At 52.4% G+C, this 27,015-nt stretch overlaps 1 protein-coding gene across 2 annotated transcripts in view; it reads right to left on the reverse strand.

Moving 5' to 3' along the window:
* LOC141054992 (TGF-beta receptor type-2-like) overlaps positions 1 to 27,015 on the reverse strand; it is a 105,329-nt gene that overhangs the window by 44,928 nt on the left and 33,386 nt on the right. For both annotated transcript variants that reach the window (XM_073551919.1, XM_073551920.1), the window contains 3 exons: positions 14,189 to 14,339; positions 13,320 to 13,522; positions 262 to 1,082 (listed from right to left, as the gene is read on the reverse strand). In XM_073551919.1, the coding sequence (XP_073408020.1) occupies positions 262 to 1,082; positions 13,320 to 13,522; positions 14,189 to 14,339 (1,175 nt within the window). The remainder of the gene's footprint in view (positions 1 to 261; positions 1,083 to 13,319; positions 13,523 to 14,188; positions 14,340 to 27,015) is intronic.

Below are 27,015 nucleotides of genomic sequence, written 5' to 3' on the forward strand. Positions count from 1 at the left end.
CAGCAGCCGAGGCCGGAGGTGCCGGGATTTCTGCAGGAGGCTCAGACTCCGGACCGGAGAATCAGCAGGTTCTTCACTATTTGCAGATCGGTGAAGTCCGGTGATTTCTTTCATTCACTGTGTCGCCTTCTCGGTAATTCACTATTGAGGGTTGTGTGCTGTGACGTCATCACACGTCTCATATTATGTTATCACCAGGCTCAGGTCAGGAGTAGGTGCTCCGCCATGCACGGTCTCTTGGCGGTTGACTTCTTGTCTCACCTGTCCGCTGTTGGCAAAGTCATCAGCTGTAAGCAGCGGGTCCAGCCGGAGAGCGATGCCAAAGTCGCAGAGTGCGCACTCAGAGTTGTTCTTCACCAGGATGTTGCTGCTCTTGATGTCGCGGTGAGCTATGGCCACCTTAGAGATGCCACACGGGGTGTAGTCGCTGTGCAGATGGGCCACGCCGCTTACAATGGAGCCGGCCATGTCCAGCAGAGTCTTCCAGCTAAGGCGGTGGCGGGTCAAATAATCCTTGAGGCTGCCCCTGGCGTGGTACGCGGTGATGATCCAGTATTCCTTGTGTGTCCCGCTGCTGCGCTCTTCCATGGTGATGAACTGGAGAACGTTCTCATGTTTCAGGTTGGCCTCGGTGAAGATGTTGCTCTCGTTCCTCCAAGAGGCGAATTCTTGGGCAGGAAAGATCTTCACTGCCACCATCTCATAGTGCCCAGACTCCGCGTGCTTCAGCTTGGCACTCCACACATCGGCAAAGCGCCCCTTCCCTACGCGGTGGTTGAGCTGTATGGGGAGCAGTTCGGTGTTGTGGTTGATGCTGTTGGCGCAGGCGGTGCTGATATTACACTGGGAGGAAGACATGAGAGAAGAGGACAGTCGGCAGGAGTGCAGTCCGGGCCTCCGGCTGTGTAATGGGACGCTGCCGCTTTGCGCTGCTCTCTTCGGCCAGGACTTGGGCCTCTTCCTCAGCCAATGAATACGGTAAAGGTAGAATAGGCCGGTGACAGTAATCGCCAACAGGAAAGGAGGAAGCAAACTGATGGCAGCCACCGGCACAGCCTCACGGCTGTGGAGCAGCGGGTAACCTGGAGAAAGACGGGAAAGTGAGAAAGCAAGAAGAAACTATCCCAAAAGTAGAAACGATCAGCTCCATCGTACTGCGCCAACCTTCCCGCCAACGCGCCATTTCTTACACAGTCCCTACATCCTCACATTCTCACAGTGCAGGGGGGCAGGGACTCTGTGCGGTCACTGTGGCGTCTCCAGTCTGGAACAGATATCTCAATGCACGCTCTCCGGACACACAGTATCTGCACGCTCTCCGGATACACAGTATCTGCACGCTCTCCGGACACACAGTATCTGCACGCTCTCCGGATGTAGAGTATCTGCACGCTCTCCGGATGTACAGTGTCTGCACGCTTTCCGGATACACAGTATCTGCACGCTTTCCGGATACACAGAATCTGCACGCTCTCCGGATACACAGTATCTGCACGCTCTCCAGACACACAGTATCTGCACGCTCTCCGGATGTACAGTATCTGCACGCTCTCCGGATGTACAGTATCTGCACGCTCTCTGGATACACAGTATCTGCACGCTCTCCGGACACACAGTATCTGCACGCTCTCCAGACACACAGTATCTGCACGCTCTCCGGACACACAGTATCTGCACGCTCTCAGGACACACAGTATCTGCACGCTCCCCGGATACACAGTATCTGTACGCTCTCCGGATGTACAGTATCTGCACGCTCTCCGGATGTACAGTATCTGCACGCTCTCCGGATGTACAGTATCTGCACGCTCTCCGAATGTACAGTATCTGCACGCTCTCCAGATACACAGAATCTGCACGCTCTCCAGATACACAGAATCTGCACGCTCTCCGGACACACAGAATCTGCACGCTCTCCGGATACACAGTATCTGCACGCTCCCCGGATACACAGAATCTGCACGCTCTCCGGATACACAGAATCAGCACGCTCTCCGGATACACAGTATCTGCACGCTCTCCGGACACACAGTATCTGCACGCTCTCTGGACACACAGTATCTGCATGCTCTCCGGATGTACAGTATCTGCACGCTCTCCGGATGTACAGTATCTGCACGCTCTCCGGACACACAGTATCTGCACGCTCTCCGGATGTACAGTATCTGTACGCTCTCCAGATGTACTATGACTATTGGATGGCTATCTTTGGATATTTCTCGAGTGTAGATGCCAAACCAAAAATTAGAGATCATTGGAGATTGAGTACGTGCTGGATCTGGTGTTGGGATTGGGTATGTGCTGGATCGGGAGCTGTCAGAAAAATATGAATAATTCCTAAAATTCTATGTACACTTCCAGTGCTCGTGCTGCCCCTCTTGTGCAGTATCTGTGTGTACGCTTGTCAGGCACATAGCTGCGGCTTCCAGCCCCCCTCTCTTCCCCCCTATTGAAATATCCACTCGCCTCCTCCCTCCAGCTATACCAGCTCTTGTAATGTGACATCCTGGTCTGCCGGCTGAAGCAGGAAGTAAAGGTTTAGAGCACGTTCCTTTGTTTATTCAAACTCGAATTTAATAACCCACAAGAAGCCTAGATACTGGAAACTTATATTTTTAGAATCTGCATAATTAAAGCTATCCACTGCATTGTTTTGTAGCTTGTGCGGCCACCAGAAACTGAGAAACGGATTTCTGCCCGCCCGTACCACACAGACGGCATGTTCGGTCTCAAATGAAAGATAATTTTGTAAGAAAACATATAATACTCCTGCCGTTACTCTGCGAGCTTCCCCACAAGAGTTATGGACAAAAGAAGTTTTTAATACCTTTCCAAAGGGGGCATATCCAACCACCCAGTGAGGTCAGCATGGGGGGGGAGACCCTTGGTTTTGGGCAAAGGTATAAAGCTCAAATGCCCAAATAAGGAAGTGTCTTTTGCCTGGGGAGTCAGCTACATGAAGCTGCACAGATGGACCCTTTTGTTCTGGGACGGTTTCTCTCCCCCCTCACGCACATGTTATACCAGTAACTGATATGTGCAAATTCCTATTTTAATCCCTTTTATTTCTGTCTGTATATACTGTATTTGATCTCTTTTGTAGCATTTTTCGTATTTTTGTAAACACTGCCTATAGTTTCTGAACTAAATCTATAAAATGTACTAGTTTCGTTTTCCTTGCTCTATGAACGAACCACCACATCCTCCTCGCTAAATTACACCACCTGTGGGTGGACTCCTGACCAGATATTGGTTTTAATAACAAACGAGGAGCTGGTGGCAGCAAAGTCTTCGGGGGATTTCTGAGACCCTGGCAGTGACAGAACTGAGGTTTATGTGTGTATTTCCTGCCTAAGACTTGGGATATACATACCGCCCTCACTGCAGAGGGCCCAATAGCCAATAATTGTCAAGGCAGCCTTTCTGATGACTACTTATCTTCAGGTCAGTCAGGGAACTACACCTAGGATAAGGGGGAGGGGGGGTCACTAGAGAGTTGCAAGTTCCTAACTGGAAATGGAAAGTGGGATAGACAAGTAAATCCCTGACATATTGGTGGGATCACAAAATAGAATCATAGAATGGTAGAGTCGGAAGGGACCTCCTGGGCCATCTGGTCCAACCCCCTGCTCAAAGCATGATTCGCTAAATCATCCCAGTCAGATGTCTGTCCAGCCTCTGTTTGAAGACTTCTATTGAAGGAGAACTCACCACCTCTCGTGGCCGCCTGTTCCACTCATTGATCACCCTCACTGTCAAAAAGTTTTTTCTAATATCTAATCTGTGTCTCCTCCCATTCAGTTTCATCCCATTGCTTCTAGTCTTTCCTTGTGCAAATGAGAATAAAGTTGATCCTTCTACAATGTGACAGCCCTTGAGATATTTGTAGACAGCTATTAAGTCTCCTCTCAGTCTTCTTTTTTTGCAAGCTAAACATCCCAAATCCTGCAACCTTTCCTCATAAGACAGGGTTTGCAGACCGGTCACCATTCTGGTCGCTCTTTTCTGAACTTGCTCCAGTATGTTGATGTCTTTTTTAAAATGTGGCGCCCAAAACTGGACACAATATTCCAGATGAGGTCTGACCAAAGAGGAGTAGAGGGCAATAATGACTTCACGTGATCTAGACTGTATGCTTCTGTTAATACGTCCCAGTATTGCATTTGCCTTTTTTGCTGCTGCATCACACTGTTGACTCATATTCAGTCTGTGATCTATTAGTATACCCAAGTCTTTTTTACATGTGCTGTTGCTTAGCCCTATTCCTCCCATTCTGTATATGCTTTTTTCATTTTTATTGCCCAGATGTAGTACTTTGCATTTTTCCCTGTTAAAAACCATTCTGTTAGTTGTTGCCCACTGCTCCAGTTTATTTACATCTTTTTGAATCCTCTCTCTCTTCTCTAGTATTAGCTATCCCTCCTAGCTTTGTGTCATCAGCAAATTTAATCAGTTTACCCTCAATTCCTTCATCTAAATTGTTGATAAAGATGTTGAACAATACAGGGCCCAGGACAGAGCCCTGTGGTACCCCACTTGAGACATTCTTCCAACTGGATGTGCAGCCATTTACGACCACTCTTTGGGTCCGATCACTAAGCCAGTTATGAATCCACCTAACAGTAGCCTTGTCCATTCCATACTTAGTCATTTTTTCAATAAGGATTGTATGAGATACTTTGTCAAATGCTTTGCTGAAGTCAAGATATACTATATCTACAGCATTTCCTTGATCCACTCAATCAGTGATTCCGTCATAGAAGGAAATTAAGTTAGTCTGACATGACTTATTAGCTGCAAACCCATGCTGACTCTGTGTAATCACTTCATTCTTATCCAGGTACTGACATACATGTTGTTTAATAATTTGTTCAAAGATCTTTCCTGGTATAGAAGTCAGACTCACCGGCCTATAGTTGCCTGGGTCCACCTTCTTCCCCTTTTTGAAGATAGGAACAACATTTGCTCTTCTCCAGTCTTCTGGGACTTCTCCTGTTCTCCAAGAATTTTCAAAGATTATGGAGAGGGGTTCAAAAATTTCTTCTGCTATCTCCTTCAGTACTCTGGGGTGTAATTTATATGTACCTGGAGACTTGAATTCATTTAGGTTAGCTGTTTCCTCACTATCTTTCTGTTTATAGATATCCTGGATTCTTATATTCCCTTAATAGGATAGTGAAGAACAGTTGATGTTACATTTCCTTTCTGGGAGAAAACAGATGCAAAATGGGAATTTAAAAGTTCGGCCTTCTCAACATCCTGTCTTACCATTTCATCATTTTCATCCTGTAAAAATCATATTGCATCTTTGACTTTTCTTTTACTTTTGACATATCCCCAAAATCCTTTATTATTGCTTTTGACATCTCTTGCAAGCCTCAATTCATTGTCAGCTTTAGCTAATCTGATTTGTGCCCTGCAGTTTCTGCAGACAGCATTATATTTAGATATGCCCCCCTCTTTCCATTTGATAAACATTTCTTTCTTCCTTTTTAGCATGTGCTTAAGTTCTGTTTTCATCCATCCTGGTTTCCTTAAATGCTTCCTATTCTTCCCTCTTTTCGGAATTGTTAACAATTGTGCTTTGAGAATTTCATTTTTCAAGATTTCCCATCCTTCCTGGACATTTTTGTCTTTAAGGATATCCAGCCATTGGATCCCTCCGATTCTCTAAAAATCTGCCTTTCTGAAATCTAACCATGATGTCTGAGTCTTCACAGGTCTTCGTCCTCCTCTAGTTATCCAAAATTCTAAAATAGCATGGTCGCTACCTCCTAGGGTCCCAGCCACTTTTACCTCCTCAACCAATTCCCCCCTGTTTATAAGGATTAGATCAAAGGTAGCAGTTCCCCTTGTTTTCTCCCCTACCTTTTGGAAGATAAAGTTGTCAGCAAGAGAGGATAAGAATTTCCTTGACCTGTTAGTTTTGCCTGAGAGAGATTCCCAACAAATGTCTGGATAGTTGAAATCTCCCATGACAACTATGTCATATTTTTTGGAGAACTTGGCCATTTGATGCATAAAGAGTTCATCCATATCTTCAGCTTGCACAGGCGGCCTGTAGTAAATGCCTACAATGGTGTCCTTTCCATTGTTCTGTCCTTGTATTCTTACCCAAACAGTTTCCACAGAACTCCCAGTCTCTGAAGCTTGGATCTCTGTGCAGATATACGCGTTTCTACCATACAATGCGACACCTCCTCCTCGTTTATCAAGTCTGTTTCTTGCAAATAAGTTGTATCCTTCTAGTCTTGTATTCCAATCATGTGTATAGTCCCACCAAGTTTCAGTGATTCCAATGACATCATATTTCTTTTCCTGTGTTAGTAGTTCCAATTCTCCTTGTTTGTTGCCCATGCTTTGTGCATTAGTATAGAAACATTTTAGTTTGTGATTGGTTTCTCTTTCTCCAATATTTTTATTAATTAGATACTTTTGTCTTTGTTCTTCCTTTCCACTTCTAATAGCAGAGTTCTCAATAGCATTTGTCAGGTGTTTGGCTTTTTCTGGTCTTGTGCTTCCCTTCCCATGTTGTTCTAGTGTAAAGCTCTCCTTACAAGTGTAGCAAGGCGACTTCCAAATACATGCTTTCCAGTCTTCGTAAGGTGCACCCCATCTCTAGCAAGTAGTCCATCGTGTAAGTAATTCACTCCGTGATCCAGAAATCCAAATCGTTGCTGACGGCACCATCGACGTAGCCAGTTGTTCACCTGCAGAATCTTATTCCACCTCCTTGTTCCATGGCCATCCACTGGGAGGATGGAAGAGAAGACCACCTGCGCTCCCAGTTCTTTCACTTTCTTGCCTAAGTCTTCAAAGTCTCTGCAGATGGTTTCCAGGTCGTTTCTTGCGGTTTCATTTGTCCCCACATGTAGTAGCAGGAATGGGTAGTCATCTGTAGGTCTGAAGAGTCCTGATCTCCTGTCAGACACATCTTTAATTCTTGCACCTGGAAGACAGCACATTTCTCTTGAAGTTATATCCGGTCTGCAGATAGCGGCCTCTGTTCCTCTCAACAGGGAATCCCCCATGACCACCACTCTCCGTTTCTTCTTCACATTTTTCTTTCTCCATCCAGGAGGACTCTGAAGGCGTACAAGGTTGCTGTTTGTTGGCAGAGTCTTATCCTGATGTATTTCTTCATCGTTTTCCTGCGTGAGAGCCTGGTACTGGTTTCTGAGCAGTATGGGTGCTGACTGCCTCCTGATCCTCCTGCTTCTCTGGGTCACATGTCTCCATTCCTCTGTTTCTTCAGGTGCACTTCGAATTTCTTCTCTTTCTGTAACATGAAGAGATAATTCTGCTCTAAGGCTATGTGCACACGGTGCGGATTCTGCGGCGTTTCCGGCCCTGTGGAAACGCAGCAGTTCCGCAGACATGGTACAGTACCATGTTATCCTATGGCATTTCAAATCCGCTGTGCTCACGCTGCGTTTTTTTCCGCGGTTTACAAACTGCAGCATGTCAATTGTTTGGGCGGATTCCTCAGCGGTTTCACACCTTTAACATAGTAGAGGTGTGAAACCGCAGGGCAAAACCGCAGGTCACTTTACCTGCGGTTTTACCTGCGGATCCGCGCGGAAAAACCCGCAGGTGAATCCGCAGCGTGTGCACATAGCCTAAGAACTCTTCACCTTCCTTAATGATCTTCAACGTAGCCAACCTCTCTTCGAGATTTTACACCTTTTCCTCCAACAGGGACACAAGCTGCATTTGTGGCATGTGAAGTTTAGCTTTTTCACTAGGATTCCCTACAGGAGCTGATGGTATCAGGCACGTGCTGGATCGTGAGCTGCAAGGATTGGGTACGTGCTGGATCGGGAGCTGTGGGGATTCGGCACATGCTGGATCGTGAACTGCAAGGATTGGGTACGTGCTGGATCAGGAGCTGCAAGGATTGAGTACGTGCTGGATCGGGAGCTGTGGGGATTGGGTACGTGCTGGATCGGGAGCTGTGGGGATTGGGTACGTGCTGGATCGGGAGCTGTGGGGATTCGGCACATGCTGGATCGTGAGCTGCAAGGATTGGGTACGTGCTGGATCAGGAGCTGCAAGGATTGAGTACGTGCTGGATCGGGAGCTGTGGGGATTGGGTACGTGCTGGATCGGGAGCTGTGGGGATTGGGTACGTGCTGGATCGTGAGCTGCAAGGATTGGGTACGTGCTGGATCGTGAGCTGCAAGGATTGGGTACGTGCTGGATCAGGAGCTGCAAGGATTGAGTACGTGCTGGATCGGGAGCTATGGGGATCGGGCACGTGCTGGATCAGGAGCTGTGGGGATTGGGTACGTGCTGGATCAGGAGCTGCAAGGATTGGGTACATGCTGGATCAGGAGCTGCAAGGATTGGGTACGTGCTGGATCGGGAGCTGTGGGGATTGGGTACGTGCTGGATCGTGAGCTGTGGGTATTGGGGACGTGCTGGATCGTGAGCTGTGGGGATCGGGTACGTGTTGGATCAGGAGCTGCAAGGATTGGGTACGTGCTGGATCGTGAGCTGTGGGGATTGGGGACGTGCTGGATCGTGAGCTGTGGGGATCGGGTACGTGTTGGATCAGGAGCTGCAAGGATTGGGTACGTGCTGGATCGGGAGCTATGGGGATCGGGCACGTGCTGGATCAGGAGCTGCAAGGATTGGGTACGTGCTGGATCGGGAGCTGTGGGGATTGGGTACGTGCTGGATCAGGAGCTGCAAGGATTGAGTACGTGCTGGATCGGGAGCTATGGGGATCGGGCACGTGCTGGATCAGGAGCTGTGGGGATTGGGTACGTGCTGGATCAGGAGCTGCAAGGATTGGGTACATGCTGGATCAGGAGCTGCAAGGATTGGGTACATGCTGGATCGTGAGCTGTGGGGATTGGGTACGTGCTGGATCGTGAGCTGTGGGTATTGGGGACGTGCTGGATCGTGAGCTGTGGGGATTGAGGACGTGCTGGATCGTGAGCTGTGGGGATCGGGTACGTGTTGGATCAGGAGCTGCAAGGATTGGGTACGTGCTGGATCGGGAGCTATGGGGATCGGGCACGTGCTGGATCAGGAGCTGCAAGGATTGGGTACGTGCTGGATCAGGAGCTGCAAGGATTGGGTATGTGCTGGATCGGGAGCTGTGGGGATTGGGTACGTGCTGGATCGTGAGCTGTGGGGATTGGGCACGTGCTGGATCAGGAGCTGTGGGGATTGGGTACGTGCTGGATCAGGAGCTGTGGGGATTCGGCACATGCTGGATCGTGAGCTGCAAGGATCGGGCACGTGCTGGATCAGGAGCTGTGGGGATTCGGCACATGCTGGATCGTGAGCTGCAAGGATTGGGTACGTGCTGGATCGGGAGCTGTGGGGATTGGGTACATGCTGGATCAGGAGCTGCAAGGATTGAGTACGTGCTGGATCGGGAGCTATGGGGATCGGGCACGTGCTGGATCAGGAGCTGTGGGGATTGGGTACGTGCTGGATCAGGAGTTGCAAGGATTGGGTACATGCTGGATCAGGAGCTGCAAGGATTGGGTACGTGCTGGATCGGGAGCTGTGGGGATTGGGTACGTGCTGGATCGTGAGCTGTGGGGATTGGGGACGTGCTGGATCGTGAGCTGTGGGGATTGGGGACGTGCTGGATCGTGAGCTGTGGGGATCGGGTACGTGTTGGATCAGGAGCTGCAAGGATTGGGTACGTGCTGGATCGGGAGCTATGGGGATCGGGCACGTGCTGGATCAGGAGCTGCAAGGATTGGGTACATGCTGGATCAGGAGCTGCAAGGATTGGGTACGTGATGGATCGTGAGCTGTGGGTATTGGGGACGTGCTGGATCGTGAGCTGTGGGGATTGAGGACGTGCTGGATCGTGAGCTGTGGGGATCGGGTACGTGTTGGATCAGGAGCTGTGGGTATTGGGGACGTGCTGGATCGTGAGCTGTGGGGATTGAGGACGTGCTGGATCGTGAGCTGTGGGGATCGGGTACGTGTTGGATCAGGAGCTGCAAGGATTGGGTACGTGCTGGATCGGGAGCTATGGGGATCGGGCACGTGCTGGATCAGGAGCTGCAAGGATTGGGTACGTGCTGGATCAGGAGCTGCAAGGATTGGGTATGTGCTGGATCGGGAGCTGTGGGGATTGGGTACGTGCTGGATCGTGAGCTGTGGGGATTGGGCACGTGCTGGATCAGGAGCTGTGGGGATTGGGTACGTGCTGGATCAGGAGCTGTGGGGATTCGGCACATGCTGGATCGTGAGCTGCAAGGATCGGGCACGTGCTGGATCAGGAGCTGTGGGGATTCGGCACATGCTGGATCGTGAGCTGCAAGGATTGGGTACGTGCTGGATCGGGAGCTGTGGGGATTGGGTACATGCTGGATCAGGAGCTGCAAGGATTGAGTACGTGCTGGATCGGGAGCTATGGGGATCGGGCACGTGCTGGATCAGGAGCTGTGGGGATTGGGTACGTGCTGGATCAGGAGTTGCAAGGATTGGGTACATGCTGGATCAGGAGCTGCAAGGATTGGGTACGTGCTGGATCGGGAGCTGTGGGGATTGGGTACGTGCTGGATCGTGAGCTGTGGGGATTGGGGACGTGCTGGATCGTGAGCTGTGGGGATTGGGGACGTGCTGGATCGTGAGCTGTGGGGATCGGGTACGTGTTGGATCAGGAGCTGCAAGGATTGGGTACGTGCTGGATCGGGAGCTATGGGGATCGGGCACGTGCTGGATCAGGAGCTGCAAGGATTGGGTACATGCTGGATCAGGAGCTGCAAGGATTGGGTACGTGATGGATCGTGAGCTGTGGGGATTGGGTACGTGCTGGATCGTGAGCTGTGGGTATTGGGGACGTGCTGGATCGTGAGCTGTGGGGATTGAGGACGTGCTGGATCGTGAGCTGTGGGGATCGGGTACGTGTTGGATCAGGAGCTGCAAGGATTGGGTACGTGCTGGATCGGGAGCTATGGGGATCGGGCACGTGCTGGATCAGGAGCTGCAAGGATTGGGTACGTGCTGGATCAGGAGCTGCAAGGATTGGGTATGTGCTGGATCGGGAGCTGTGGGGATTGGGTACGTGCTGGATCGGGAGCTGTGGGGATTCGGCACGTGCTGGATCGTGAGCTGTGGGGATTGGGCACGTGCTGGATCAGGAGCTGTGGGGATTGGGTACGTGCTGGATCAGGAGCTGTGGGGATTCGGCACATGCTGGATCGTGAGCTGCAAGGATCGGGCACGTGCTGGATCAGGAGCTGTGGGGATTCGGCACATGCTGGATCGTGAGCTGCAAGGATTGGGTACGTGCTGGATCGGGAGCTGTGGGGATTGGGTACATGCTGGATCAGGAGCTGCAAGGATTGAGTACGTGCTGGATCGGGAGCTATGGGGATCGGGCACGTGCTGGATCAGGAGCTGTGGGGATTGGGTACGTGCTGGATCAGGAGTTGCAAGGATTGGGTACATGCTGGATCAGGAGCTGCAAGGATTGGGTACGTGCTGGATCGGGAGCTGTGGGGATTGGGTACGTGCTGGATCGTGAGCTGTGGGGATTGGGGACGTGCTGGATCGTGAGCTGTGGGGATTGGGGACGTGCTGGATCGTGAGCTGTGGGGATCGGGTACGTGTTGGATCAGGAGCTGCAAGGATTGGGTACGTGCTGGATCGGGAGCTATGGGGATCGGGCACGTGCTGGATCAGGAGCTGCAAGGATTGGGTACATGCTGGATCAGGAGCTGCAAGGATTGGGTACGTGATGGATCGTGAGCTGTGGGGATTGGGTACGTGCTGGATCGTGAGCTGTGGGTATTGGGGACGTGCTGGATCGTGAGCTGTGGGGATTGGGGACGTGCTGGATCGTGAGCTGCAAGGATTGGGTACGTGCTGGATCGTGAGCTGTGGGGATTGGGCACGTGCTGGATCGTGAGCTGTGGGGATTGGGTACGTGCTGGATCAGGAGCTGCAAGGATTGGGTACGTGCTGGATCGTGAGCTGTGGGGATTCGGCACGTGCTGGATCAGGAGCTGCAAGGATTGGGTACGTGCTGGATCAGGAGCTGCAAGGATTGGGTACGTGCTGGATCGTGAGCTCTGGGGATTGGGTACGTGCTGGATCATGAGCTGTGGGGATTGGGCACGTGCTAGATCGTGAGCTGTGGGGATTGGGTACGTGCTGGATCAGGAGCTGCAAGGATTGGGTACGTGCTGGATCGTGAGCTGTGGGGATTGGGCACGTGCTGGATCGTGAGCTGTGGGGATTCGGCACGTGCTGGATCAGGAGCTGCAAGGATTGAGTACGTGCTGGATCGGGAGCATCATCATCACTGCAGCCAGAGCAATTCTGCGCTCACTATGTAGCACAGTTATGACAATAGTGTTATTTAGCGATCTTATATATATACGTCTACCATAGAGTCCACTATGATGTCTCCCCTCACACGGTGCTGTGCACTGGTCGGGGTACACCGGGGGTCACGCTATCGCCCCCCATGGTGCTGTGCACTGGTCGGGGTACACCGGGGGCTGCGCTGTCGCCCCCCATGGTGCTGTGCACTGGTCGGGGTACACCGGGGGCTGCGCTGTCGCCCCCCATGGTGCTGTGCACTGGTCGGGGCACATTGGGGGTCACACTGTCTCCACCCATGGTGCTGTGCACTGGTCGGGGTACACCGGGGGCCGCGCTGTCGCCCTCCATGGTGCTGTGCACTGGTCGGGGTACACCGGGGGCCGCGCTGTCGCCCCCCATGGTGCTGTGCACTGGTCGGGGTACACCGGGGGCCGCACTGTCGCCCCCCATGGTGCTGTGCACTGGTCGGGGTACACCGGGGGCCGCGCTGTTGCCCCCCATGGTGCTGTGCACTGGTCGGGGTACACCGGGGGCCGCGCTGTCGCCCCCCCATGGTGCTGTGCACTGGTCGGGGTACATCGGGGGCTGCGCTGTCGCCCCCCATGGTGCTGTGCACTGGTCGGGGTACACCGGGGGCTGCGCTGTCGCCCCCCATGGTGCTGTGCACTGGTCGGGGCACATTGGGGGTCACACTGTCTCCACCCATGGTGCTGTGCACTGGTCGGGGTACACCGGGGGCCGCGCTGTCTCCCCCCATGGTGCTGTGCACTGGTCGGGGTACATCGAGAGCCGCACTATCGCCCCCCATGGTGCTGTGCACTGGTCGGGGTACACCGGGGGCCGCGCTATCGCCCCCAATGGTGCTGTGCACTGGTCGGGGTACATCGAGAGCCGCGCTGTCGCCCCCCATGGTGCTGTGCACTGGTCGGGGTACACCGGGGGCCGCGCTGTCTCCCCCCATGGTGCTGTGCACTGGTCGGGGTACACCGGGGGCTGCGCTATCGCCCCCTCACCGTCGCTCTGGTTATAGAAGATGAGTTTGTCGTTGCACTCCTGCTCCTCCACGCAGCCACAGATAAAGAGGAGGTGGGACTCGGCCGCCATCGCCTGCATCACGCACCGCGCCGTATTGTACCTGGGCAGCGGGATGTTCTCCAGGGGCAGCTGAGGATGATGGCAGAGGGTCGTCACCTGCACGCTGTCATTGTGCTGCTTCCTGCAAGACAAGAGTCACATCATCCCTGACCCGACAGCACGACAAGGCGGAATGCGGCCACCTCTCACCACAAGTCACAGCCAGAGCTGCAGTCACATCGTGTCTTATACTACTGTCTCATCCATGATGTAACTGCAGAATAGTGAGTGCAGCTCTGGAGGTGACTGGAGGATAAGACACGATGTAACAGCAGAATAGTGACTGCAGCTCTGGAGGTGACTGGCGGATAAGACAGGATGTAACAGCAGAATAGTGACTGCAGCTCTGGAGGTGACAGGAGGGTAAGACACGATGCAACAGCAGAATAGTGACTGCAGCTCTGGAGGTGACAGGAGGGTAAGACACGATGCAACAGCAGAATAGTGAGTGCAGCTCTGGAGGTGACTGGAGGATAAGACACGATGTAACAGCAGAATAGTGACTGCGGCTCTGGAGGTGACTGGAGGATAAGACACGATGTAACAGCAGAATAGTGACTGCAGCTCTGGAGGTGACTGGAGGATAAGATAGGATGTAACAGCAGGATAGTGAGTGCAGCTCTGGATGTGACTGGAGGATAAGATGTCACAGCAGATTTGGGGTGAATGTGCTGACATGGGTGATTGCCTTGGAGCTGGGCAGATGATGGGGGTAGAGCACAGGAGGATGAGAGCAGCGGCTCCTCACCACACAGTGACGCAGATCTCCTCGGCCGTCTCGCAGTAAGAGCTCAGGCTGCAGTTCGTGTAGCAGATTCCTCCCTCACAGACCGGATGAGAATTATCGCACCATTTACACAGGTTGGTCCGAGTGTTGCGATGAGCAGCGACCAAAGACACTGCGGGAAAGAAGGGAAAACGGATTAATAGATGGCGCCTCCGGTGACTGCTACATTACATATACCCCGCGCATACCACCGAGCCACCGTATACCACCGAGCCACCGTATACCACCGAGCTACAGTGTACCACCGGGCCACCATATACCACCGAGCTACAGTGTACCACCGGGCCACCATATACCACCGAGCCACAGTGTACCACCGAGCCACCGTATACCACCGAGCCACCATATACCACCGAGCCACCATATACCACCGGGCCACCATATACCACCGGGCCACCATATACCACCGAGCTACAGTGTACCACCGGGCCACCATATACCACCGAGCCACCATATACCACCGAGCTACAGTGTACCACCGGGCCACCATATACCACCGAGCCACCATATACCACCGAGCCACCATATACCACCGAGCCACTGTATACCACCGAGCCACCGTATACCACCGAGCCACCATATACCACCGAGCCACTATATACCACCGAGCCACCATATACCACCGAGCCACTATATACCACCGAGCCACCATATACCAACGAGCCACCATATACCACCGAGCCACCGTATACCACCGAGCCACTATATACCACCGAGCCACCATATACCAACGAGCCACCATATACCACCGAGCCACCATATACCACCGAGCCACTATATACCACCGAGCCACCATATACCAACGAGCCACCATATACCACCGAGCAACAGTGTACCACCGGGCCACCATATACCACCGAGCCACCATATACCACCGAGCTACAGTGTACCACCGGGCCACCATATACCACCGAGCCACCATATACCACCGAGCTACAGTGTACCACCGGGCCACCATATACCACCGAGCCACCATATACCACCGAGCCACCGTATACCACCGAGCCACTATATACCACCGAGCCACCATATACCACCGAGCCACCGTATACCACCGAGCCACCATATACCACCGAGCCACTATATACCACCGAGCCACCATATACCACCGAGCCACCATATACCACCGGGCCACCATATACCACCGAGCCACCATATACCACCGAGCTACAGTGTACCACCGGGCCACCATATACCACCGAGCCACCATATACCACCGAGCTACAGTGTACCACCGGGCCACCATATACCACCGAGCCACCATATACCACCGAGCCACTATATACCACCGAGCCACCATATACCACCGAGCCACCGTATACCACCGAGCCACCATATACCACCGAGCCACTATATACCACCGAGCCACCATATACCACCGGGCCACCATATACCACCGGGCCACCATATACCACCGAGCCACCATATACAGTGCCTACAAGTAGTATTCAACCTCCTGCAGATTTAGCAGGTTTGATAAGATGCAAATAAGTTAGAGCCTTCAAACTTCACACATGAGCAGGATTTATTAACAGATGCATAAATCTTACAAACCAAAAAGTTATGTTGCTCAGTTAAATTTTAATAAATTTTAAACATAAAAGTGTGGGTCAATTATTATTCAACCCCTAGGTTTAATATTTTGTGGAATAACCCTTGTTTGCAATTACAGCTAATAATTGTCTTTTATAAGACCTGATCAGGCCGGCACAGGTCTCTGGAGTTATCTTGGCCCACTCCTCCATCCAGATCTTCTCCAAGTTATCTAGGTTCTTTGGGTGTCTCATGTGGACTTTAATCTTGAGCTCCTTCCACAAGTTTTCAATTGGGTTAAGGTCAGGAGACTGACTAGGCCACTCCAACAGCTTGATTTTTTGCCTCTTGAACCAGGCCTTGGTTTTGTTGGCTGTGTGCTTTGGGTCGTTGTCTTGTTGGAAGATGAAATGACGACCCATCTTAAGATCCTTGATGGAGGAGCGGAGGTACTTGGCCAAAATCTCCAGGTAGGCCGTGCTATCCGCATTCCCATGGATGCGGACCAGATGGCCAGGCCCCTTGGCTGAGAAACAGCCCCACAGCATGATGCTGCCACCACCATGCTTGACTGTAGGGATGGTATTCTTGGGGTCGTATGCAGTGCCATCCAGTCTCCAAACGTCACGTGTGTGGTTGGCACCAAAGATCTCGATCTTGGTCTCATCAGACCAGAGAACCTTGAACCAGTCTGTCTCAGAGTCCTCCAAGAGATCATGAGCAAACTGTAGACGAGCCTTGACATGACACTTTGAAAGTAAAGGTAGCTTACGGGCTCGTCTGGAACGGAGACCATTGCGGTGGAGTACGTTACTTATGGTATTGACTGAAACCAATGTCCCCACTGCCATGAGATCTTCCCGGAGCTCCTTCCTTGTTGTCCTTGGGTTAGCCTTGACTCTTCGGACAAGCCTGGCCTCGGCACGGGAGGAAACTTTCAAAGGCTGTCCAGGCCGTGGAAGGCTAACAGTAGTTCCATAAGCCTTCCACTTCCGGATGATGCTCCCAACAGTGGAGACAGGTAGGCCCAACTCCTTGGAAAGGGTTTTGTACCCCTTGCCAGCCTTGTGACCCTCCACGATCTTGTCTCTGATGGCCTTGGAATGCTCCTTTGTCTTTCCCATGTTGACCATGTATGAGTGCTGTTCACAAGTTTGGGGAGGGTCTTAAATAGTCAGAAAAGGCTGGAAAAAGAGATAATTAATCCAAACATGTGAAGCTCATTGTTCTTTGTGCCTGAAATACTTCTTAATACTTTAGGGGAACCAAACAGAATTCTGGTGGTTTGAGGGGTTGAATAATAAATGACCCTCTGAATAAACTTTTCACAATTTTAAAAAAAATTAAACAAAGAAATAACATTCTTTTTGCTGCAGTGCATTTCACACTTCCAGGCTGATCTACAGTCCAAATGTCACAATGCCAAGTTAATTCCGAATGTGTAAACCTGCTAGATCTGCAGGGGGTTGAATACTACTTGTAGGCACTGTACCACTGAGCTACAGTGTACCACCGGGCCACCATATACCACCGAGCCACCATATACCACCGAGCCACCGTATACCACGAGCCACCATATACCACCGAGCCACCGTATACCACCGAGCCACCATATACCACCGAGCCACCATATACCACCGAGCCACCATATACCAACGAGCCACCATATACCAAAGAGCTACAGTGTACCACCGGGCCACCATATACCACCGAGCCACCATATACCACCGAGCCACCATATACCACCGAGCTACAGTGTACCACCGGGCCACCATATACCACCGAGCTACAGTGTACCACCGAGCCACCATATACCACCGAGCCACCATATACCACTGAGCTACAGTGTACCACCGAGCCACCATATACCACCGAGCTACAGTGTACCACCGGGCCACCATATACCACCGAGCCACCGTATACCACCGAGCCACCGTATACCACCGAGCCACCATATACCACCGAGCCACCATATACCACCGAGCCACCATATACCACCGAGCCACCGTATACCACCAAGCTACAGTGTACCACCGAGCTACAGTGTACCAACGAGCCACCATATACCACCGAGCTACAGTGTACCACCGGGCCACCATATACCACCGAGCCACCGTATACCACCGAGCCACCGTATACCACCGAGCCACCGTATACCACCGAGCCACCGTATACCACCGAGCCACCATATACCACCGAGCCACCATATACCACCGAGCCACCATATACCACCGAGCCACCGTATACCACCGAGCCACCGTATACCACGAGCCACCGTATACCACCGAGCCACCGTATACCACGAGCCACCATATACCACCGAGCCACCGTATGCCACGAGCCACCATATACCACGAGTCACCATATACCACCGAGCCACCGTATACCACGAGCCACCGTATACCACCAAGCTACAGTGTACCACCGAGCCACCATATACCACCGAGCCTTAGTTCACCACCGAGCCACCGTATACCACCAAGACATCGTGCACCACCGAGCCACCGTATACCACCAAGCTACAGTGTACCACCGAGCCACCGTGTACCACCGAGCTACAGTGTACCACCAAGCCACCATATACCACGAGCCACCGTATACCACGAGCCACCGTATACCACCAAGCTACAGTGTACCACCGAGCTACAGTGTACCACCGAGCCACCATATACCACCGAGCCATCGTGCACCACCAAGCCACCGTTTACCACCAAGCTACAGTATACCACCGAGCCACCATATACCACCGAGCCACCATATACCACCGAGCTACAGTGTACCACCGAGCCACCATATACCACCGAGCCACCGTATACCACCGAGCTACAGTGTACCACCGGGCCACCATATACCACCGTATGTCACGAGCTACAGTGTACCACCGAGCCACCATATACCACCGAGCCACCATATACCACCGAGCCACCGTATACCACCGAGCCACCATATACCACGAGCCACTATATACCACCGAGCCACCGTATACCACGAGCCACTATATACCACTGAGCCACCATATACCAACGAGCCACCATATACCACCGAGCCACCGTATACCACCGAGCCACCATATACCACCGGGCCACCATATACCACCGAGCCACCATATACCACTGAGCTACAGTGTACCACCGGGCCACCATATACCACCGAGCCGCCATATACCACCGAGCCACCGTATACCACCGAGCCACCGTATACCACCGAGCCACCGTATACCACCGAGCCACCATATACCACCGAGCCACTATATACTACCGAGCCACCATATACCAACGAGCCACCATATACCACCGAGCTACAGTGTACCACTGGGCCACCATATACCACCGAGCCACCATATACCACCGAGCCACCATATACCACGAGCTACAGTGAACCACCGGGCCACCATATACCACCGAGCCACCTTATACCACCGAGCCACCATATACCACCGAGCTACAGTGTACCACCGGGCCACCATATACCACCGAGCCACCGTATACCACCGAGCCACCGTATACCACCGAGCCACCATATACCACCGAGCCACTATATACCACCGAGCCACCATATACCACCGAGCTACAGTGTACCACCGGGCCACCATATACCAACGAGCCACCATATACCACCGAGCTACAGTGTACCACCGGGCCACCATATACCACCGAGCCACCGTATACCACCGAGCCACCGTATACCACCGAGCCACCATATACCACCGAGCCACCATATACCACCGAGCCACCATATACCACCGAGCCACCATATACCACCGAGCCACCATATACCACCGAGCTACAGTGTACCACCGGGCCACCATATACCACCGAGCCACCGTATACCACCGAGCCACCGTATACCACCGAGCCACCGTATACCACCGAGCCACCATATACCACCGAGCCACCGTATACCACCGAGCTACAGTGTACCACTGAGCCACCGTATACCACGAGCCACCGTATACCACGAGCCACCGTATACCACCGAGCCACCGTATGCCACCGAGCTACAGTGTACCACCGAGCCACCATATACCACCGAGCCACCATATACCACCTAGCCACCGTATACCACCGAGCCACCGTATACCACCGAGCCACCGTATACCACCGAGCCACCATATACCACCGAGCCACCGTATACCACCGAGCCACCGTATACCACCGAGCCACCGTATACCACGAGCCACCGTATACCACCGAGCCACCGTATGCCACCGAGCTACAGTGTACCACCGAGCCACCATATACCACCGAGCCACCGTATACCACCGAGCCACCGTATACCACCGAGCCACCGTATACCACCGAGCCACCGTATACCACCGAGCCACCGTATACCACCAAGCTACAGTGTACCACCGAGCCACCATATACCACCGAGCCACCGTATACCACGAGCCACCGTATACCACGAGCCACCGTATACCACGAGCCACCATATACCACCGAGCCACCGTATGCCACCGAGCCACCATATACCACAGAGCCACCATATACCACCGAGCCACCATATACCACCGAGCTACAGTGTACCACCGAGCCACCATATACCACCGAGCCACCATATACCAACGAGCCACCGTATACCACCGAGCTACAGTGTACCACCGAGCCACCGTATACCACCGAGCCAGCGTATACCACCGAGCCACTGTATACCACCTAGCCACCGTATACCACCTAGCCACCGTATACCACCGAGCCAGCGTATACCACCGAGCTACAGTGCACCACCGAGCTACCGTATACCACCGAGCCACCGTATACCACCGAGCTACAGTGTACCACCGAGCCACCGTATATCACCGAGCCACCATATACCACCGAGCCACCATATACCACCGAGCCACCGTATACCACGAGCTACAGTGTACCACCGAGCCACCATATACCACAGAGCCACCGTATACCACGAGCCACCGTATACCACGAGCCACCGTATACCACCGAGCCACCGTATACCACCGAGCCACCGTATGCCACGAGCCACCATATACCACCGAGCCACCATATACCACCGAGCCACCGTATACCACCGAGCCACCGAGCCACCGTATACCACCGAGCCACCGTATACCACCGAGCTACAGTGTACCACCGAGCCACCATATACCACCGAGCCATAGTTCACCACCGAGCCACCGTATACCACTAAGACATCGTGCACCACCGAGCCACCGTATACCACCAAGCTACAGTGTACCACCGAGCCACCGAGCTACAGTGTACCACCAAGCCACCATATACCACCGAGCCACCGTATACCACCGAGCCACCGTATACCACCAAGCTACAGTGTACCACCGAGCTACAGTGTACCACCGAGCCACCATATACCACCGAGCCATCGTGCACCACCGAGCCACCGTTTACCACCAAGCTACAGTATACCACCGAGCCACCATATACCACCGAGCTACAGTGTACCACCGAGCCACCATATACCACCGAGCCACCGTATACCACCGGGCCACCATATACCACCGAGCCACCGTATGTCACGAGCTACAGTGTACCACCGAGCCACCATATACCACCGAGCCACCGTATACCACCGAGCCACCGTATACCACCGAGCCACCGTATACCACCGAGCCACTATATACCACCGAGCCACTATATACCACTGAGCCACCATATACCAACGAGCCACCATATACCACCGAGCCACCGTATACCACCGAGCCACCGTATACCACCGAGCCACCATATACCACCGAGCCACCATATACCAACGAGCCACCATATACCAACGAGCCACCATATAACACCGAGCTACAGTGTACCACCGGGCCACCATATACCACCGAGCCACCATATACCACCGAGCTACAGTGTACCACCGGGCCACCATATACCACCGAGCCACCATATACCACCGAGCCACCATATACCACCGAGCCACCATATACCACCTGTGACGGGAGTATTCTCCAGAGCAAGGAGGGACAACAGGCCTGGGAATAATCCAACAGATTTATTGACCAAAAAACAGGAACAACACGAAGGTAATCTGCAGAGTCCCAAAATAAGTCCACAGGAAACTGATTCGGGGGCACCTCCCGACAATCCTTGTGCCAGATCACAAAACCATAGTCCTTTAAGAGTCCCAGAAATCCACCACGATCACACAGAGGCCGAAGCTTCCTCAGACAGCCTCGTCCTTCTCTTTTAGCATCCAACTCACATCTGATCTTAAAGCAAGAATGTATTGTCAGGGCTCCTGGGATCAGTCCATCTGAAGGGGGGTAGGGGTCACACCTACTATTCAATGGTTTGGTCCATTGGAAGATTCTAGAAATGTAAGGGCTCCACTTAGTCTACAGGATGTGTATTGTAGGTTATCTTCTGCTTAGGAAAACAATAGCCAAAGTTCCACTAGCTGTTGACACAAGCCTAAATTAGATTATGGTTCAGGTACATCACAAGACATTGCAAAGTATTGGGGGAAGGAGACATGGTTAATTTACAGCAAATGAACCAGAGGAAAGTTAAATGACATATTATACAAAATACAGGACAGGGCAAGACTACAAATCATGACAATCCCTTCCCCTCCCAATTTGTGTACGTACTAGGGACCTCTACAGGTCACTGGTTAAGTACACACAGGCATGGCTGACAGGACTCAGGGCTCCTCTTGCCTGGACAGTCCATCTGCATTTTGGTGTTGGCTGCCTCTTCTATACTGTATGGTAAAGTTATAGGGCTGCAGTGCCAGGCTCCATCGTAGTAAGCGTCCATTGTCCCCAGAGACTCTGTTCAGCCAGGTGAGGGGATTGTGATCAGTAATGACAGTGAATTCTCGTCCATACAGATACGGCCTTAGTTTCCTAAGGGCCCACACTACAGCCAGACATTCTTTTTCAACAGTTGCATAGGCCACTTCTCGGTCCAGCAGTTTCCGGCTGAGGTAGGCAATGGGGTGCTCGTCCCCAGCTGCATTCACCTGGCTGAGGACAGCTCCCAGTCCATAAGCAGAGGCGTCCGTCTGCACAATGAATCTCCTCTTGTAGTCTGGAGCAGCCAGAACAGGGTCACAGACCAGAGCGTCCTTCAGCTGGTTAAAAGCCTCATCACAGGCTGGAGTCCAGATCACCAGCCGGGGCATCGTTTTCTTGGTCAGGTCGGTAAGAGGCTTGGCCACAGTGCTGAAATGAGAAACAAATTTTCGGTAATAACTGGCAGTGCCCAAAAAAGCCATAACTTGTTTCTTAGTTTGGGGTACAGGCCAGTCTCTAATAGCCTGGATTTTGGCAGGTTCGGGACGGAGCTTCCCTCCTCCTACTCTATGCCCTAGGTACTGGACTTCACCCATCCCCAATTGGCATTTATCTGGTCGAATGGTTAGGCCTGCTGCAAGAAGCAGGTCAAGAATAACGGCTACTTGGTTCAGATGTTCCTCCCACGTCTGGCTGAAGATGGCGATATCATCCAAGTAGGCACAAGCAAAGTCACCACATCCCCGGAGGATCTGGTCCACCATTCTCTGGAAGGTGGCCGGGGCATTCTTCATTCCAAAGGGCATATTTAGGAATTCATACAGACCAAAGGGGGTTATAAAAGCGGACCGTTCTCTCCCCTCCTCCGTCAGAGGGATTTGCCAGTATCCCTTACTGAGATCAAAGATAGTTACATATCGGGATCCAGCCAGTCGGTCTAGAAGTTCGTCAATACGAGGCATTGGGTAAGGATCACTGACGGTATGGTCGTTTAGTCGTCGATAGTCCACACAAAATCGAGTACTCCCATCCTTCTTGGGTACTAACACCACAGGAGAGGCCCAAGGGCTATGGGAGGCCTGGATTACCCCAAACTGTAGCATCTCCTCCAGTTCGTGCTGCATGGTGTTTCGAACTGATTCAGGTACCCGGTAAGGAGCCTGTTGTATGGGACGGATGCCCTGAGTGTCCACATGATGTTGGGTGACGGTGGTTCGGCCTGGTTGGGATGAGAAAGCAGCACGTCTCTGTTGAAGCACTCCCAGCATCTGGTTTTTCTGTAAGGAATCCAGGTGATCTCCCAGAGGAACCTGTTCCACAGTGGATGGGGCTCTCGCTGCTTCCACGAGATCAGGTAGGGAGTCCTCATCCTCTTGACCGTCCTCTGAAGCTAGCCGACAGCTTGCTATCATTGGAAGGGTCCGGTCATGGTACTCCTTAATCATATTCACATGGACAGTCTTTTGTCTTAGCCCCTGATCATCTAAAGCAAGAAGGTAATTGGTGTCATTCAGTTTTCTGAGAACCCGGAAGGGACCCTCCCATGTTGTCTGCAGTTTATTCTGCCGATGGGGAACAATCATTAAGACCTGTTGTCCTTCTACAAACTCCCGGTAGCGTGCTTTACGGTCATACCATGTCTTCTGTCTGGTTTGAGCCATCCGCACATGACTCTGGGCAAAACTAGCAAGTTGGGCCAGGGTTTCTCGCAGCTTTAGGACATAAGGGACAACAGGGGCCCCTGTATCTTCAACTTGCCCCTCCCAGTATTCCTTGAGCAGGGTTAAGGGTCCTCGGACCTTTCTTCCATAGAGTAGTTCAAAGGGGGAGAACCCAGTGGACTCCTGGGGAACTTCCCGATAGGCAAACAAGAGATGGGGTAGGTACTTCTCCCAATTTGAATCTCTGTCAGTGAAGGCCCTCAGCATATTCTTCAGAGTGCCATTAAATCGTTCACAAAGTCCATTTGTTTGGGGATGATACGGGGTCGTGCGGATCGCTCGTACTCCACAGGTGCGCCACAGACACTGGACCAGTTCTGACATGAACTGGGAGCCTTGGTCCGACAAGATCTCACTGGGAAATCCTACTCTGGTGAAAATGGTAACCAGGGCCTCGGCCACCTTGGCTGCAGAAATACTTGACAAGGCCACCGCTTCTGGATATCGGGTGGCATAGTCCACAACAGTGAGAATGTACTGCTTTCCAGATTTACTTGGTTTAGCCAGAGGTCCAATGATATCAACAGCTACTCTTTGAAAGGGTTCTTCTATTATAGGGAGCGGTTGCAGGGGTGCCTTTGGGTGATCTCCGGGTCGCCCTCTACGCTGACATATGTCGCAAGTTCGGCAGAAATGCGCCACTGCTTGGGAAATCCCAGGCCAATAGAAAGATTGAGTCAATCGCCTCTCGGTGCGGGTTTTGCCTTGATGGCCAGCAGTAGGAATATCATGAGCAAGGTGTAATAGGGGAATTCTGTATTTCTGAGGAACAATCAGCTGTTTGCTATAAGTCCAGGGCTTATCTAGGGAGTCGGCATTGGTAACCCGATACAGAAGTCCATTTTCTCTGATAATTCTTTCTCCATTCTCCCCTAGCTGCCCTATTTCAGCTCGAGCTCTAAAACTAGCTAGGGTGGGGTCAGTCTCCACTTCTTGTCTAAACTGAACTTTATCCCAGGTAACATTCATATTATCCCCACAAGAAGAATCACTCACCGGCTGTGACGGCGGTTCTGGTGGCCTCATTTCCATGGAAGGGTTGTACACGTCCACATTTGCTGCTCTCTTGGCTTGACTTCGGGTTACCGCACCGACAAAGTGGCAATGAAGATTCCCCACATCATTTCCTAGAAGAACGTCTGCAGGGAGGCCGCTCATCACACCGACCATGCATTGTTTGGCCCCAAAGCCATAATCCAGGGTCACACTCGCTCTTGGAATATATCTCTGGGTACCTCCAGCCAATTCAATGGCAATTCCTGGTCCCTTTTGAATTGCTTCTGGTTGAATTACTCGGGGATCGGCTATGGTGAGAAAAGCCCCAGTGTCACGGAAGCCAACAACTTTTTGACCATCCAGCACGACCTCCTGTAGATGTTTGTGCTGAAGATCAGAAGAACAGGTGGCTGGGGCTCGCACCCCATAGACTCCTGGTAGGGAAGCCAGGATATCAGAGTCACTTGGCAAGTCATCAGGCACTGAATCCATCTCTTCTCCAGGTGAGGGGGTCTGTAGATAATGAACAGGCAAAGGCGGTCTGTAGGTGTTCTGCCTCCGTACACCTGGACATTGGAATTGCATATGCCCGGGCTGCCCACATCCATAGCATCTGCGCTCTGGGATTCTTCCTCCACGTCGTAGTCCCAAAGGTGGAGCAGGAGTAATGCGAGGCACAGTCACACGAAGGTCACCATGAGTTGATGGTCTAGTGGGATGGTGAATATTGGAGGCAGAAGGACCAGGGGCCGCCAGCGTTGGGGGGCTGGTAGTGTTTTTCTCCCTGAGTAGTAATTTTTTCCACTGAGGCTTGATGGTGAGAGCCTCATCAGCTAGAGCTGCAGCTTCCTCCACTGTTGCTGGTCTCCTTTCACGCACCCATTCCCGGATCTCAGCGGGGCACTTAAAATAAAACTGCTCTTTTAGGATGACCTGCAGGAACGTTTCCCAGGTTATGGCCTCCTCTGCCTCCAGCCAGCGATGACATATATGTTTGAGTTTGTGAGCATACATCTTGAAGGACACTTCCTCATCACAGGCTAAAGTACGGAACTGAGTCCTGTAAGTGTCTGGGGTCACAGCATAATGTTCTAGAATAGTCTGTTTAATCTCCGCATACTCACAGTTCAACCGAGGGTCCATAGCTCTATAGGCTGCGGCAGCTCCACCCTCTAAGAGCCCCACAAGATGTCGGACGCGCTCCCTTTCCGGGACTTCCATTAATCGACACTGATGCTCAAAGTCCAGGAAGAAGCCCTCAATGTCACCGGAAGCCTCATTAAACGGCTTGAAGTCTTTGCGGGACACTCTGGGGAGTTCCCTCATGGGGGATGCTGTGGGTACAGTCTGTCTGGAGCTTCTCGCTGCCTCCAAAGTGATCTCCCTCTCCAGCATTGCCCTCTCCTCCATCCTGCGCTGCCTCTCCTTGGCTGTGCGCATGACCTCCCTCTTATCTTCTATGGTAGCCTCTTCTCCCAGCAAGGCCATCTCCTCCTCGTACCACACAACCCACTGACTTTTTTGGGTATTTACCTCCGACTGCCGCCTTTCCTCTCTTTGCTGTGAGGATCCTTCCTCAGCATCATCTTGCAGGTGAACTGCTTCCGAAGCCTCAATCAGCTGCTCCTTGGAGAGTCCCTTGTAGCCGACTCCCAGTTCACGGGCCTTTGTTTGTAGGTTCACCGCAGTCCAGTTCTTGTACTCTGCGGTGCTGGTTCCAGATGTTGATGGGCCGTTGTCCTCCATTCCTTCTGCTCTGATCCCACTGCTGCCACCAGTTTGTGACGGGAGTATTCTCCAGAGCAAGGAGGGACAACAGGCCT

This window comes from Dendrobates tinctorius, unplaced genomic scaffold, assembly GCF_039654945.1.
Source record: "Dendrobates tinctorius isolate UK_male_01 unplaced genomic scaffold, ASM3965494v1 ptg000182l, whole genome shotgun sequence".
Taxonomy (NCBI): Eukaryota; Metazoa; Chordata; class Amphibia; order Anura; family Dendrobatidae; genus Dendrobates; species Dendrobates tinctorius.